At 39.3% G+C, this 15,464-nt stretch overlaps 1 protein-coding gene across 3 annotated transcripts in view; it reads left to right on the top strand.

The window, feature by feature from the left end:
* The first annotated feature begins 1,438 nt into the window (after positions 1 to 1,438).
* The window catches only part of CAPN7 (calpain 7), a 32,914-nt gene continuing 18,888 nt past the window's right edge, over positions 1,439 to 15,464 (top strand). The window contains exons 1-9 of one of the 3 annotated variants that reach the window (XM_035316351.1): positions 1,439 to 1,605; positions 4,404 to 4,512; positions 6,118 to 6,275; positions 8,542 to 8,609; positions 9,471 to 9,671; positions 11,099 to 11,185; positions 12,052 to 12,178; positions 12,963 to 13,048; positions 14,075 to 14,168. In XM_035316351.1, the coding sequence (XP_035172242.1) occupies positions 1,504 to 1,605; positions 4,404 to 4,512; positions 6,118 to 6,275; positions 8,542 to 8,609; positions 9,471 to 9,671; positions 11,099 to 11,185; positions 12,052 to 12,178; positions 12,963 to 13,048; positions 14,075 to 14,168 (1,032 nt within the window). In that variant the 5' untranslated portion in view covers positions 1,439 to 1,503. Of the gene's footprint in view, positions 1,606 to 4,403; positions 4,513 to 6,117; positions 6,317 to 8,541; positions 8,610 to 9,470; positions 9,672 to 11,098; positions 11,186 to 12,051; positions 12,179 to 12,962; positions 13,049 to 14,074; positions 14,169 to 15,464 lie in introns of those variants that run through there. The other 2 variants (XM_035316349.1, XM_035316350.1) reach the window with 2 other exon arrangements.

The following is a 15,464-nucleotide window of genomic DNA, read 5'->3' as shown; positions in this document are numbered from 1 at the left end:
AGCAAGGCCTTTGACACGGTCTCCCACAGTATTTTCCTGGAGAAGCTGGTAGCCCATGGATTGGACAGGTACACTCTTTGCTGGGTTAACAACTGGCTGGATGGCTGGGCTCAGAGAGTGGTGGTGAACAGAGTAAAATCCAGCTGGCGACCAATCACCAGTGGTGTTCCCCAGGCGTCAGTGTTGGGGTACATCCTCTTTAGTACCTTCATTGATGGTTTGGATGAGGGAATTGAGTGCACCCTGAGTAAGTCTGCAGACAACACCAAACTGGGGGGAAGTGTCGACCTGCCGGAGAGTAGGAAGGCTCTGCAAAGGGACCTGGACAGTTTGGGTTGATGGGCAGAGGCCAATGGGTTGAGGTTCAACATGGCTAAGGTTGAGGTTCAACATGTGTCGGGTCCTGCACTTTGGTCACAGCAATCCCATGCAGCGCTACAGGCTCGGGGCAGAGTGGCTCGAAAGCTGCACAGAGGAAAGGATCTGGGGGTGCTGGCTGATGATCACTTGAACATGAGCCAGCAGTGTGCCCAGGTGGCCAAGAAGGCCAATGGCATCTTGGCTTGTATCAGGAATAGTGTGGCCAGCAGGATCAGAGAAGTGATCGTCCCCTTGTATTCTGCTCTGGTGAGGCTGCACCTCAAGTCCTGAGTTCAGCTTTGTGCCCCTCACTACAAGAAGGACATCAAGGCTGTGGAGCATGTCCAGAGAAGGGCTATGAAGCTGGTGAAGGGCCAGGAACACAAGTCCTGTTAGTAATAGCTGAGGGAACTGGGGTTGTTTACTCTGGAGAAGAGGAGGCTCAGGGGAGACCTTATTGCCCTCTACAGCTACCTGAAAGGAAGGTGTGGGGAGCTGGGGGTCAGCATCTTCTCACAGCTAACCAGTGACAGGACTAGAGGGAATGGCCTCAAGTTGCACCAGGGGGGGTTCAGGTTGGAAATGAGGAGACATTTCTTCTCAGAAGAGCAGGCAGGCATTGGAACGGGTTGCCCAGGGAGGTGGTAAAGTCAGTGTCTCTGGGGGTGTTTAACATGGTTGGACGTGGTGCTTAGGGACATGGTTTAGTGGGTGACATTGGTGGTAGAGGGTTGGTTGGACCATATGATCTTGAAGGTCTTTTCCAGTGTCAATGATTCTATAATTCTATGAACTAAAGCAACCAACTGCATAGCACAGGGCTTTGAAAAAGCTACTGCACTGAGCACCTCCATTCAAAAAATAAGAAGCAGAAAACAAACAAAACCCCTCTCTCTGCCTCAGAGGACAGCAGTAACACCCCCACAGCCTCCCCCATCGGCAGCCCACACCCCCGAGCTAGGCAGGGGTGCACACCCCACCCGCCACGCCGCAGGCGGGCGCCATCTCAAGCGCCCTCCCTCGGGCGCGCATGCGCCGCCCGGCTTCCGTGTCAGGGCGGGGGGCGGAGGCCGGGGAAGGGGAGGGGAAGGCGGGGAGGGGAAGGGGCGAGAGGGGCCGGGGAGGGGGCGGCAGGGCCCGGCCATGGACGCCAGCGCGCTGGAGCTGGACGCGGTGAAGTTCGCGCAACTGGCGGTGCAGCGGGACCAGAGCGGGCGCTACCAGGAAGCCGTCTTCTACTACAGGGTATGGGCGGGGGGGCAGCGCCGGGGTCGGGGGGGTCCCTGCCCCAGGGCTGGGGGCTGCGGGCGGCCACTGGCGGAGGGGAAGCGGCGCTGTCCGCCTCGTCCTGGGGGTGTGCGTGTCGTGGGGTTAGGCTGGAGTTCAGGAGGGTTTCCTGGAAGCCCGTGTTTGTTGTTTGTCGCAGCAGCAGCCTCAGATATTCCATCATCCTTCCGTCAGCTGGGGAAGGGCTTCCTTCGTGAGCACTGCCTGGCTCTGAAGCGTGTGAGCCTGCGGGTGCCAAAGGGTCGGAAAAGGTCTTAACCTGTTAATGTGGGGTGAGCTAAGTTTGTTTATGGGAAGTGTATACGTGCAAAAGGTATAATTGCCAATAATAATGCCGATGAGCCCTGTGCTTATCAGCAGCGGTGTGCGCATGCTAGCTGTGCGCAGTGCTACTTTATTACAGGAGTTGCTCAACGTATCTATAAGAAATCATCAGGTGCTCCTCAGGAGGAAACCACCTTTCAGTGCAAATAATCCTTCACGTTTCCATACAACATACATAAAATCTCTTTCCCTTGCTGTATAGAGATGGTATTCTTGCTAAACGCAGAAGTGCGCCCGTAGCGGTGTTGGCGCACCTCATGCTGTGTGTGACGAGGAGAGTAACGCAGAGAAGGTCTTGTGGTTTGGAGATGCTCGGCCACAGAGCAGCGTGAGCATGGACGCTGCCTTGTAAGAGAAAAGCTTTGAATCGTGACCCCACGCTTAACGATTTTGGTGTTTGGACAGGTGGCTCTTGGCTGTCCGAGGTCAGATGGTGAATCTTGTGTCAAATTATACGTGAGGGTGTTGGTGTTCCAACCTGTTGTGATCAGAAAGGGTGAGTGAGCAAATTCAGTAAGTGTTGATAGAGCAGGATTTTTTTACGTGTGATCTGGCATAGGTAAATTTGGCTTCCTAGATGTTGCACAAAAAGTGTCTGTCAAAGTTGGACTAAACAAGAGTAATTATAAAATATTATCTAGTATTTTGGGGTACTTAGACCTGCCTGAATGGAGTTCCAATGGCCGTTTGCTTCCTGCTGTTGTGCAACTTTGTTGGTCATAAATGTCATCTCTGAACTGCGCTTCCATCATGTCACTGTAAACAGTTGGTGTGCTGGCTCTGCAGGCGTTTGGTCAGCTGCTTTAGCCCTTTGGAGGCTTAATGTGTAGAAGTCTGTTGTCACTCTGCCTCTTAAAGCCAGGTAGAACAGTTGTGCTGGAAACTTCAGGGGCAGCATCGATTATGCATAGTTTTTTGACTCACTGGTTTGAAGATCCACATTTGTTTTGTGCGTCATACACAGACAGCTTACAAGAGGGATACAACATCTGTCTGATCTATATTTGCTTCTGGTATGCCGCAGATGTGCATACAGTCCTTGAATAGGTATCTAAAGAATGTTTTTCTCAAAAATAGCTATATGCTAGACCTTAGCAGTAGTTAATTGCTATGCATAAAATGAACAGGACTTCTGTTTAGCTTTGTAATATGGTGATGGATGTTGACCATCAGCATCAAGTTCTTGGTTCTGCGATGCTCCATCAGTAAAATACAGCCTGTACTTACCAGGATGAATATTTAAGCTTGGGCAAATGAGGCAGGTGCCTATGAGAATAAACTGATAATCTTGACAGCATCGTAGCCACAAAGTGAGCAAGAGACACGCCAGCTGTGACTGTACTTTTCCCGCAAGGAGCAGCCTTTCTGGAGACCATCTTTGTGGAGCAGCTTTCCGAGAGTTACTGCTGTGCTTCCTACAAACACAGCCTGCTACGTGACTGCCACCTTCTCATCTGCTGCTGCTAGGAAGAAAAGCACTGCTGCAGAAGTCTGTTTGTTCTTTGTTTTTCCCCCTGTGACAATAATGAGGGCAAAGTAAGGTTTTTATCCTCATTTTTAGGAGCGACAAATTTCAGTTTTCCATATGCTTGTGTGACTGTGTCAGCTGTGGCTGTTGATTACAACCCTGCCAAACCTTAACATGTTTTTCATAAATTTAGTGAATGGATAGACGTCTTATGCAACTGAAGATATTTTTAATACATAGATTTGTACAGTATAGAAAAAGCCTTAACGTGGATAACATGCTGTGCATCTGAGCTGGAGACCTATGCTCACTCCTTGAAGTACTTTGATTAATATCCAGTGTTTTGTGTGCTTACAAGCGTTTAAAGATCAAGGTCTGAGGAGCTAGGAAACTAATTTTATAGAATTTCAAGATTTGATAGCATTATATGAGTAACACTAATGGAAAAGACCTTATAAACCAAAATCCTATGGGTTTGATGTCGAAAAGTTTTTATATTGGTTTTCTTATTATTACCAAATTCAATGTGAATAAGTTCAGTAGCTTTTTTTTTTTTTTAATTTTTTTCTTTTTTTTTCCCAACCATAAATCTGCAGCTTTAAAAATAAAAGACAGCTTGTGACCTGTGAGCTTTACTTAAATGGTGCATGCTGGTGTAAGTTTATTTTAAATTTCTGAGTCCATGCATTTAACTATGCATGCAGATCTAAAATCAGGCCTTAAAGAACTTCAGAAGGTTTATTATAGTTTTACAGGTTGTCCCATGTGTGAGAAATTGAACATAGGAGATTGGATCTCATTTATAACTTCCTTGCAACAGACTTTTCACTCCAGCCACTGAGTCTTTATGTAGATGTAGGATCCTGTTTTCATGCAACTTTTGGCTGTTATGGGCCCTCTGTTCATTCAGAATAATTTTCCAGGCAGGAAATATTATCTTTGTTTCAAATTCTTTTCCTTGCAGGAAGCTGCACAAGCCTTGATTTATGCTGGGATGGCAGGGTCAAGCTTGGAAAATATTCAAGAAAAAATAAATGAGTACTTGGAGAGAGTTCAAGCTCTCCATTCAGCAGGTGGGTAAGGAGCTTTCTAATTAAACCTTTGCTTAAATTGAGTAGAATGCCTTTCAGTGCTGTGAAATATATATCTGTGATGTTTGCTCTGTTTTTCATGTTTCAATTTTTTTTTTGTCCTATGTAACGGACCATAAATACAATAAGCACATCAGCGTTTTGAATTCTGCAATACCTCAGAAGTAAAGCACAGTGCAGAAGACTTATTTTCTAAGCAATTGGGTGTGGATATTCTTTCAAGTATTCTTAGGAACCATATCTGCACAGCAAACCTGAGAAAATAAGTAAAAGTAGGAATAGCAAAAAAAAAAAAAAAATGAGGAACTAATCAAAACTTCCATCTAAGCCTCAGAAGCATGATGGATTTGAAGCAGGTGTGTTCTGATATTTATGTAGAATTATTAACTTCAAGAGGTTGAAAGAACACAAGAAGTGTTTGGAAGTAAATCAAAATCTTCAGTTACTGTACACCTGCAAATCTCATTTAGAATCACTCAGCCCAGACGGGATGGTGGGAGGTCTATAGACCAGTCTCCTGTTCAAATCAGGGTAGATGCTGATTTTTGGACCAGGTTGGTTGGGTCTGGTTAAGTCCAGGAAATCACTATGGACAGATATTTCCCAAAGTATCTGGGCCTGTGTTCCAGGGTGCAGTTATCTTTCTTGGATGATTATTATTTTGTGTCTAGTTGAACTTTGCATTTCAGTCTGTAGGCAGTTCTCTCACTCCCTTGCTTTGCACCACACTGAAGAGTCTGAATCCATTTTCTTGATAACCTCATGGTTATTGGCAGGTTGCTATTAGTTAGCAGGACAAGTCCTCCTGCTCCTGACCATGATTAAGGACCCGCATTATTGGACACAGTACTCCAGAGAGAGCCTACTGGGCCCTGAGTAGGGAATGGGCATTGCTGCCTTTGATTTCCTGGCTGTTCTCTTGCTGGCATAGCCCAGGGTGCTGTTAGCCTCCATGGCTTCTTGGGGTTGGTTACCCAGCTGTTCCCCAGGACCCATGCCATTTTCTGCAGAGCTGATCCCTGGCTGGGCAATCCCAGTCTGTCTTCTGGTTTGCATTGGTCTGTACCAGGTCTGGGGCGTGGCACGTGTCCTGGTAGAACTTCCTGTGTTTTCTGTCACCCTGTTACTTTAGTTTGTCTGTGTCCTTTTGAATACCAGCTGTGCTCTGGAGTGAATTGGTTTGGTGGGGTCTGCAGTCTTGATGAAGATGCACTACATGTTCTCCTTCAGGTCATTAATAAAAATATTAAATGAGATGGACATCTAAGGAACATGTATGTTACAGCAGGTGATATGTTTTCACAAAGGATGCAGTGTTTTATATAATGAAACAACCTTGTTTTTAGTGTAATATGAAAGATTTTGTGCATGTTACTTGACATATGAAATATCCTGAGAGCATGTCCCCCTGCTCTTGGGGGGAGCATTTGTTTTTCATCATTGCAGAGTTGTATGTAGCAAAGTTTTTGTTTCCAGTCAAAAAGTAGATAATGCTCATCTGATACAACTGCTAGGGTTTCAGAACTGTGTTAAGGATGCTTTTATGTGTCTGCTGCTGTTGAATGCTAAATACTCTTTTTCATTTAGTTCAGTCACAGAAAACAGACCCTCTGAAGTCAAAGCAACAGTTGGACTTGGAGCGTGCTCACTTCCTCGTTACGCAGGCTTTTGATGAAGATGATAAAGGCAATGCAGAAGAAGCTATAGAGTTGTACACAGAAGCGGTGGAACTCTGTTTGAAAACAGTATGTTAAGCTACAAGTTAACTTGGTGGAATTATGTGATGGTAAGAAATTCTTCCATTTACACAAGTGACTGACCCCTAAAGACTGGCTTAAAAATGGAGTACCTGTATTCCTAAAAACTGCTTTTGGATCTCTTTTCCATTGGTTATTTTTTTTAGTGTTTCTTCCAGTTGTTATGTTGTTCAACAATAAATTCATGGGGACTTGTGATTTGTGTATTTTTCTCTGAACCAGATTATACTAAAAACTAGAAATATTCTGGAATTTTGTTGTTGTTCATTTCTGCACTAGAGTAAATGTGGTGTTAAAGCAGAAATTAAAATTAATTTCTTCAGTTAAAATTGAAGATGACTTGCCAGTGTGTCAGCTCTATTACTTTCTGAGTATATTAAAGGAAGTAATTTATGGGAAATTTTTCGTGTAACACTTCCTGAAAACATAAGTCCCCGATGCCAAAAGTAGTAAGAAAAGAAAAAGTACCACTTAATTACTCAGTGCTCAACATTAAAGCTGCTATGAGTGAATTTGATTCACGTTGAAGTTAATGATAGGGATAAATTGGCTGTAATACAAGAAAAATATAATTACAGGTACTGCTTTTTTCTCTTAAGTCCAGTTGTCATAACTAACTCGTTATAGGAAGAGCTCACCATCATAATGTAACTCCACCAAGTCTGTTTTTCTTTTTTCCTCTTCTCTTCCCTTTTTATAGCGTGAATATACATGGGTTGTTGGGAGGGGGACATTACTATTGCTGCACACTAGAGTAAAACCTTTGTTCTGATTTTTGCAAACCAGTTTTAGGTAGCCTGAAAAACCTTGACGATACAACTTAATCAGACCAACAGCTAGTAGAACTGCTCAATTTTTTTTTCCATTTGAGCTGTTGCATCAGAACTTCCTCAGTCTATTATATAAAACTTACTGCAGCAGCATACTTTTTCCTCTGCTGCATTCCTCCTTCTGTTGTGTCAGTGCATGCAAATATTACTTACCTAGAAGTTATTCCAAAATTATCTCGTGTTAACAACAGATGTTACCTGATCTTTTATTGTGTGCAGATAGTACTGAACTTTCTTTTGATCTTGATTAGCATATTGTTTTATTAAGGTGACTGTAAGCTTATTCCTCAAGGGGATCAAAAAGTGCCTTTCTAGGATGAAAGAAGATTGAAGGAACTCTAGTGTCCTGAAGCAGTACTATCTCGTTTTCTGCTCTGTGCATTCAGGTGGAGAGTTTTACTTTCTTACCCATTGAGCAGTCAGAGAGCAACCATTCCTTTTATTCTGTGGCTGTCTCCTGGATGGGTCTGTAGGAGTACCACATCCACTGCTTACCTTCATGGATCTTTCAAAGTCTTTTCCAACAAGGAACTCTTAAGAGTAGTTTATTACCAGATAAAAGTAGTTCCTTATAAAGAGTGCTTCTAGTTTCGTTTCTTAGGGTGAAAGTAACTTGCTTTTTGTTTCCTCAATTGACCTAGAATCAGTCAAGGTACAAAGCTAGACCCTGAAACCTGCTTGTGGGTGTCACAGAAAGAGCCACGTCTCATGCTGTGCCTCATGCAAACTACCTAGCTCTACTAGTTATGCTTCACTTGGAAGGAAAAAAAAGTGTAAACTGGTTGTATGAGTAATCTATTATAGCTTACCTCACAACTGGAATAGAAGTTAGCACACTTGATAACTGTTTTGGTGCCGTGACATGGATAATTTTATGCTTAACATCTGCAAGAACAAGATTTTTAACTTTCAAGTAGACTCTTTTAATGAAAGTGAACATTCAAATCTATCTTTTCCTAAGTTACTATGATTATTTTTGACTTGGTTGTAGGGAAAAAAAAGGAACACATCTAAGTTCAGTAGCGTACATAACATTAGTTTTTAAATATTTTTTTCCTGTTCAGAATTTTAGTATGGTTAATTCTTTTGGCAGTTTTTTTGCATATAGTACATTTCCCACACTGAAGAATTACAAATAACGCTTTCATTCTACAGGCATTTGCTAGGATTGCAAAATGATATTCACTTAGTACGCTTTTTATGCTGAGATTTTTAAAAAACATCTGCTCATTTCAAAGGAGAACTGGAAAAAATGGACAGTTACTGTTGGCTTTAATATAAAAGTGTGGAATTTTACCAACTGAGCTTATAAAACATGCTTTCTTTGGATGTGTAGCATCCAACTGTGTAGCATCCACATTCTTTGGATGTGTAGCATCCAAAGTGTAGTGTTCTATTTTTTTTTTTTTCTTTTTTAATTTAAGGCTACTGAAACTTCAGAAGCAGGCCTGCAGTCAAAACTGAAACAGCTGGCTCGGCAAGCACTGGATAGGTGAGTATAATACTTAGCTTGAAGTGGCAATTTAATTGTATGGGTAAATCTAGTGCACGGGAGTCTATATCTAAAACAAGTTACGTGAGTGTGAGTTCAATGTAAATCCTTATAAATCAGCAGTACGATGGAAAAAAACTGTGCTGGGCTGTTCCAGTATAAACTATTTTCCAGCACTTTTTCAGTCTGTGTTAAAAAACCCATATTGATTTGAATATATGACTAGCCAGCAGTTCAATGCAGCAACAAAAAAAGATGGCTCTTGAATACACAGTCTTCAAGCAGTTGATATGCTGGGTTGTGGTAATGGTAGTGGGATTTCCCTGCTATGGCAGTAGCTAGACAAATTAAATCCTGAAGTTCTGAGAGAAGGCAAAGCAGTAGGTGGTGCTGAAGCCAACACTGGTGATCCTATTATGATCACCATGTAGGATTGCTCTGATCCTACTATGTTCTGTCTGTTAAGAGAATTTTTTCTCTCAGAGTTTGTGGTCTTTTTCTGAGGTTCCAGATAATGAATGCTTACCCAAATTCTCCTATTAGCTTAGTCTTAAAGGTAACAAAATCTGATGAGTTCTGCTGAAAGTACTTTATATTTGAATTGCAAATGGTGTATTTTCATTGATTCTAGAATGGAAAAATAAAGAAGTACCGGCATCAGTACTGAACTTTTTTTCTGAAACACCTATCTTCTATCTATATTATTTGTGAATTGATTTTTCATAGGAAAAGTGATATTGGTCAACTTGAGCATTTGTTCATCCCATTTAACAAATGTGGGAGCATGAACAAGGAAATAAATGACTGAAACATAACTATTTTTATTAAGATTGTAAATAGAATATATATTTTTTTATTTAGAGCAGAGGCACTGAAGGTATCTATGTCAAAGTCATCTCAGAAGGAGAAGTCAAATGCAGCTAAACCAAATCAGCCGGTCAGAACGTTCTTTCCACTGGGACCTGATTTTTCTTTAAATGATAAACCACAGACGATCAGAGCAGTACAAGCTAGTGAATCTCAAGGTCAGAGATACACTGCAGAAGAGATTGAAGTACTCAGGTAAGTTGAGGCCAAGCTTTTCCAAAGTTTTAAAATTTGTGTACGCATCCTTTGTGTATCTTAGTAAATTATTATACACAAAACAGTCTTGGAAAAACACTACTTACTAACTCCGTTTTTGTCATTATATACATGTTAAATTATTGTTTTCTCTGTGGTCATGCAATCAGTAGCTTTTATTCATGGAGCGTACTTTCTGGAGTGTGTTTAGAAGACAATTTTTTATAATTGACTGCCAGAATTATTTTTTGTAGCTTTATTTTTGTATATACCTGATTGATTTCATGAAAGATCTGACTCTGAGATGCCAAGGTACAAAGTTGTTTTTACAGATGATACAATTAATATTTCATTGAAAATTGAGGAAGCATAATATATTTCAGGATTATGCCTTCTACTATATCTAGTTCTTTTTGCACTGATTTTTTTATTATAGGAGGCATAATATACAAATAGTAAGGAATCCATAAACTCTTTAGCCTAAATTGTGAATTCTGAAAAATATCAATTATGTGCAAAAATGCATTGTTAGGTAGGTGTTTCAGCATTCTTCCTTCTCCCTCCATAGTAAATAAGATTGTGTTCAAGGTGAAATTCAACACTGTTCAGGATTTGATCTTAAAATATTTAGTCCACTTACTTTCAGGGACTTAAATGGACTAAAGATATGAGTGTATGTGCATCTGAAAAGTTGCAGACCACGTAGAATCGCCTTCTTAAAATTTCATTTGTTTGTGTGGTGTGTATTTCTGTTCTGTGGCTTTTTGGGGGGAGTGTTAAGTCTTGCCAGATAGCTTAGAGTTGTTTCTTATCTTTCATTATAATTTGATTTTAAAATATTTCACATACCCTTTTCAGCTAAATTCTTGATTGCAACTTAAATTGCATACACATTTAAGTATCATTCTCTTCTTTAAAAAAAAAAAAGTCTATGCACTTCTATCAAAAATGTACTAATTAAATCATGCACTGTGTTTATTGGTTATTGTTTGACAAAGCATTCCAAAATACTCCCCAGTTAGATAAAATTTAGTATCCCTAAGTGTTAATTGCTGTCACTTTACCCTAAAATTCTCTTCAATGAGTTGCTGAAGGGACTTAAGAAATTCTATTTAGATTAAGGTATTTTTACGTGTGACTTCTAGACCTATGAAGAGGTTTGTGGCTTAGTCATTTCTCTGCTGGCATGGTGACTTGCCGACAGGTATGTACTTGTAGGATTAGTGACTGAGCCACCAAATGCTGCAAATCTCAAAATCAAATGAATGACAGTGCATTTTCAAGAGGTGATGGTCTTGTCTTCAGGGCACTGTTTTTTTTGTTGTTGTTGTTGTTTTAAAAACTAATTTGATTGTCACTTCTATGAATTTAGTCTTGGAAAGATGATAGATAAGTTTGTAACCATATTTTTCTCTTTCGACTTCCAGAAAGACTTCAAAAATTAATGGTATCGAGTATGTCCCTTTCATGAGTGTTGATCTGAGGGAACGTTTTGCCTTCCCTATGCCTTTTTCGTAAGTGCTATTCAATTACTAAACTTGTTTTGTTTTTATTTCCAAAGCTTTCCCATAATCAGTACTGCTGTGTTTTCTTCTTCAGAATTTAAAACTGTTCAAGTAGGATTTTAAGCATGATTCAGGCTGAGGTATTTCAATACTGTGGCCTCCTTTTCCCAGTCTGGTCTTTGAACTTTAATGTAAGCAGGTCCTGCTCTGCTGTGCTTTTGCAGTTGTTTCTTCATACCTACAAGCAGAATGTTTTATTTGGCTTTTTGGAGTATTGGACTAAGCTGGAAGCTTGGGTCCACTTCCTGACTGCTGTATGTATCACTCCACCTCAGTTATCCCACCTGTAAAGTGAAGGTGGTAGCTGTTTCTTCTCTTAAGAACTATTCAGAGGAAGAGCGATATATAAACTGCTAGATGTTTATTCGTGGCCATGGTATAGGTTCAGAATACAGTCATAATAGACAAGACATCTGGTTGGTAGTGTTTTTTTTTCAGTTTTCTACTGCAGGCTTGACAATCGGATAAACCTTGATATTTTCTGAACTAAAGAAAATTTTAGTGGTAGTTCATCATGTTGAAGTAAAGGAAATAATTTGGGTTTCTGCTAGTATAGATGGCTTTTTGCAATTCTTCTTTCCTGATCAGTCTTGTGAAGGAACCTTCTGGGTTTTATTTCACGTTTTCAATATTTTTTCCTCTTTTCATCCCAAATCATCAATTTTGGAGTACTGTTCTTTGAAGTTGTCTTACAGCTGTGTAATTGTATTTCTGATAGATGGTACAAAATATGCAAAGAACAGAGTCCAGATATACCATGAGAAGCTTTTCTAAGCTGTTGATTTATTTCTACTTCTTTCCTCTCTTAAATCTAGTGATAAATGTGGGAAGTTACCATTATCCCCCAAACAGAAAGCGATGTTTGCAAAGTGGGTACGGCCAGATGACATAACAAATAACCCTACGATGATTTATACCGTATCAAGTTTCAGCATAAAGCAGGTAAGTTGTTCCCAAAGAGAAATGTATGCTGCTAGAGTTGATTGCAGGGAATATGAGACCTTATGAAGAAGAAAGAGAGTACTTTTTCAGAAATAAACCTCTAAATGTGAAAGAGCTTTCCTTAACTCTCTTGAGACTAAATAAAAAAATCAAAAGATAATATCACCTCAGATTCCGTGCATTTTCTAGCCATGAAAATAAAGAGGTATGTCATCAATGGAAATGAAAACCAGAATTTGAATTCCAGCTAAAAGTCCTTTCTTCCAGAAGCAGGGGTAAAGTTAGCATGAAAAAAGGCAAAGTATATCCCATGGCAAATAGTTTACTTAGTTTATTCCATGCAAAAAATAATGGGCAATATTTTATTTTTATTTAAAGCAGAAGTGCCGCATTGAGGATAGTGGAAATGTTTTGTGTAGTATTAAGTTGCAGATGGCCTAAGCTATTCTGAAATCGGCAACCAATTTTGCCATTGAGTATAGTTTACATTATAGAGTGTTTTGGGGCGTTTGGGGCAGAAAAAGAGGTTAAATGTGAGTGATGAGATAGCTGCACTTGTCTCTAATTGCCTTTATTAATTCTTTTAAATTTGGTTTGCTCAGTATTGCAAGCAAAATGTTTCCTGCCTTTTTGTAGTAACTCATTTCTCTCGGTTTAAGTCCTTTCCCTTTTGAAGGGCATAACTAACGATAACTTTTTTCACCTCTCCACACACCCTGTTTTTTTTTTTTTTTTCAGTATCTAAGTATTAGTAAATAACATCATTGTTCTCTTTTCATTGTAGACAATAGTGTCTGACTGTTCGTTTGTGGCATCACTAGCTATCAGTGCAGCGTATGAAAGACGATATAACAAAAAGTTGATTACAAGGTAAATAGCTATTATTTTCTACGATCTTGTCAGACTTAGCACTGCTGAGCTTTGGCAGTATATTCTACAGTGGTGGTATTTAAATTGATACCTGTTAAGTTGTATAGCTATACGACTAATAGAAAAATATTTGGATGAGTATTCTTTACTTCCATCAACTTTAGCTGAGATTCTATATTTGTATGGTTGGACACAGTAGAAGTTAGTGTTTGTTTCACCTTCATCTCCCTGGGACTCGTGAGGCTTTAGTATTTCTAAAAATTAAAACAATTTGAGGTAGATGACTATAAAGACACTGGAGTCTAAGTTCAGATGTGCTTTGAGAAGAACAAATAGTTTGGAAGGCTTGCTTTATTTTAAATAGAAATGTTACTTACAGCATTTTATAGGTTTGTTTTCTTTATTTGCTATACTTAAGGCTGCCAGATGGTCTATCTTGAATCTCACTGCAGAGTTAATGTTAACAACACTATCTCAGTTCAGTTTAACTAGCATTCTGTGATAAATTTAGCATGGGTTTGGCTGACTGTCTGTCAGGAGCCCATTGCCAGACCAGTGTGTGAATGTTGTGCCTGGAATTTTGTTTCAGCCTCTACTTCTTGAAGTGAACATTCATTCTTTTCATGAACAGTGAGTTCTGTACCATCGCAGTCTTCAAACCTTTGACTATCATTCAGGCAGTTACTGTATTTAAATGGTATTTGCATATCTTCAGTATGTGTAATAGTAAGATAAAGCTGTTTGCATTGCTTCTGTTAGAGAAACAATTAGGTTACTTGTGTTCTTTTTCTTAGTCGATTAAGGGAGAAACTGCAGCAAGAGTAAGGTATGAAAATAAAACCTGCTTAAACACGAGTATCACTTTTAGTAAATTTGAGTGACTCTTTCATATGAAACTTCACATTTATCCTTAGCATGAATTCTAGAAACAGACCATATTAATCTCACTTCTCATGTTATCAGTGTATCTACAGCCAAGTACTTTGTCACAATTTCTTATTCTTTTTTTTTTTTTTTTTTTAACAGTATCATTTACCCTCAGAATAAAAAAGGAGAACCAGAGTACAATCCATGTGGCAAATACATGGTAAAACTTCATATCAATGGTGTACCTAGAAAGGTAAATGGTTGGGGGCGGAAACTTAATACTGTTACTGTTTAAACCATATATTTTGAAGGCTTGGTCTGCTTCACTGTGAAGCTGTGCTTACAAAGCAAAAACTAAAGGTACATTTTGTTGGAAAGTGTTTTTTAATTGTTAAACTTTCTGGGATTCATTTTGGTAGTGAAATATGTAACAGTAGATATTTCATCTGCAGGCAACTATGAGAATGGCCTAACTCTCATTCAATTCATAACAAATGTTTACATTTTATAAAGGAATTATGAAAATTATACAAGGAAAAAAAACGCATCTATACATCTAAGCATAAAAAAATGCATTCGTGAATGAGTATTCCTTTTTTCAACCCCATCTCAGAAAATAAGTTACAGAATGAGAAAGGTATAGAGAAGAACTTCCAAGGAAGGCTATAGGCCTGGAATGGTCGAAGAACTAAATCGGATGACCAAAGATTTTTAGTAAAGAGAGGAGGTGCCTGAAGATAAATAACAGAGCTTTATAATCTCACAAATATAATTTTCTTACTGCATATAAATAAGGACATAAAATTGTGTAGCAGTCACTGTTGCAGATCGTTGTGGATGATGAATGGTTATGGGAGTTCAAAAATCAAGTGGTTCTATTCATAGAGAAGGGGCTGCGGGGGTGAGTCTTCAAATGCTATTAAATACTAAGATATAACCTCTGTGTCAGGAAGTCTGTTGGCAACCCAGCAGATACTTCATGGAAGTATCATTTATGTACTTGACAAGCTCTTCGTACTCTTTCCAAAAGATCTTCTAATTGCTGCTTTTTGTTAGGATGAATGACTGTGTTTTAGGAACAGACAATCTTTTTCACAAACGAATAGCATTTGACCAGAAAATGTACTGTTGGTAGTAGACTGATGTCAATTTGAAACTGAAACATCCATACTGGGAAACTGTTTCAGACCATGATAAGTACTGAATTAATTATCTGTACTTATGCAAAGTATATTTGACATAATTTAAAGAAGAAGCATTAGTATTTTCACAAGTGTTGCTTTGACATTATTTTCCTTTCTAGAGAGAAGAAATTAAAATCTGGAACTAGAGACTGTGAAAGTGACATGACATGTTTTACTGTAGATATGTAACTGTTTATTTTTCTACTGGCTACTGAAGACAGTATACTTTTTTTTCCTAATTAGGTGAGGGATATTGTTAGTGTGTTTTTTTTCTTTTACTGCTGGTAGTTACTGAGCTTTTCTGTAGCTGCCTTCAATAGATGTTAAACACTTTACACGTACTGTCAACAGCTCCATTTTATATA

Source organism: Oxyura jamaicensis, chromosome 2 (assembly GCF_011077185.1).
Source record: "Oxyura jamaicensis isolate SHBP4307 breed ruddy duck chromosome 2, BPBGC_Ojam_1.0, whole genome shotgun sequence".
NCBI classification, from domain to species: domain Eukaryota; kingdom Metazoa; phylum Chordata; class Aves; order Anseriformes; family Anatidae; genus Oxyura; species Oxyura jamaicensis.
Note: the sequence above shows the minus strand (reverse complement) of the source record. Positions and strands in the feature narration are given on the sequence as shown.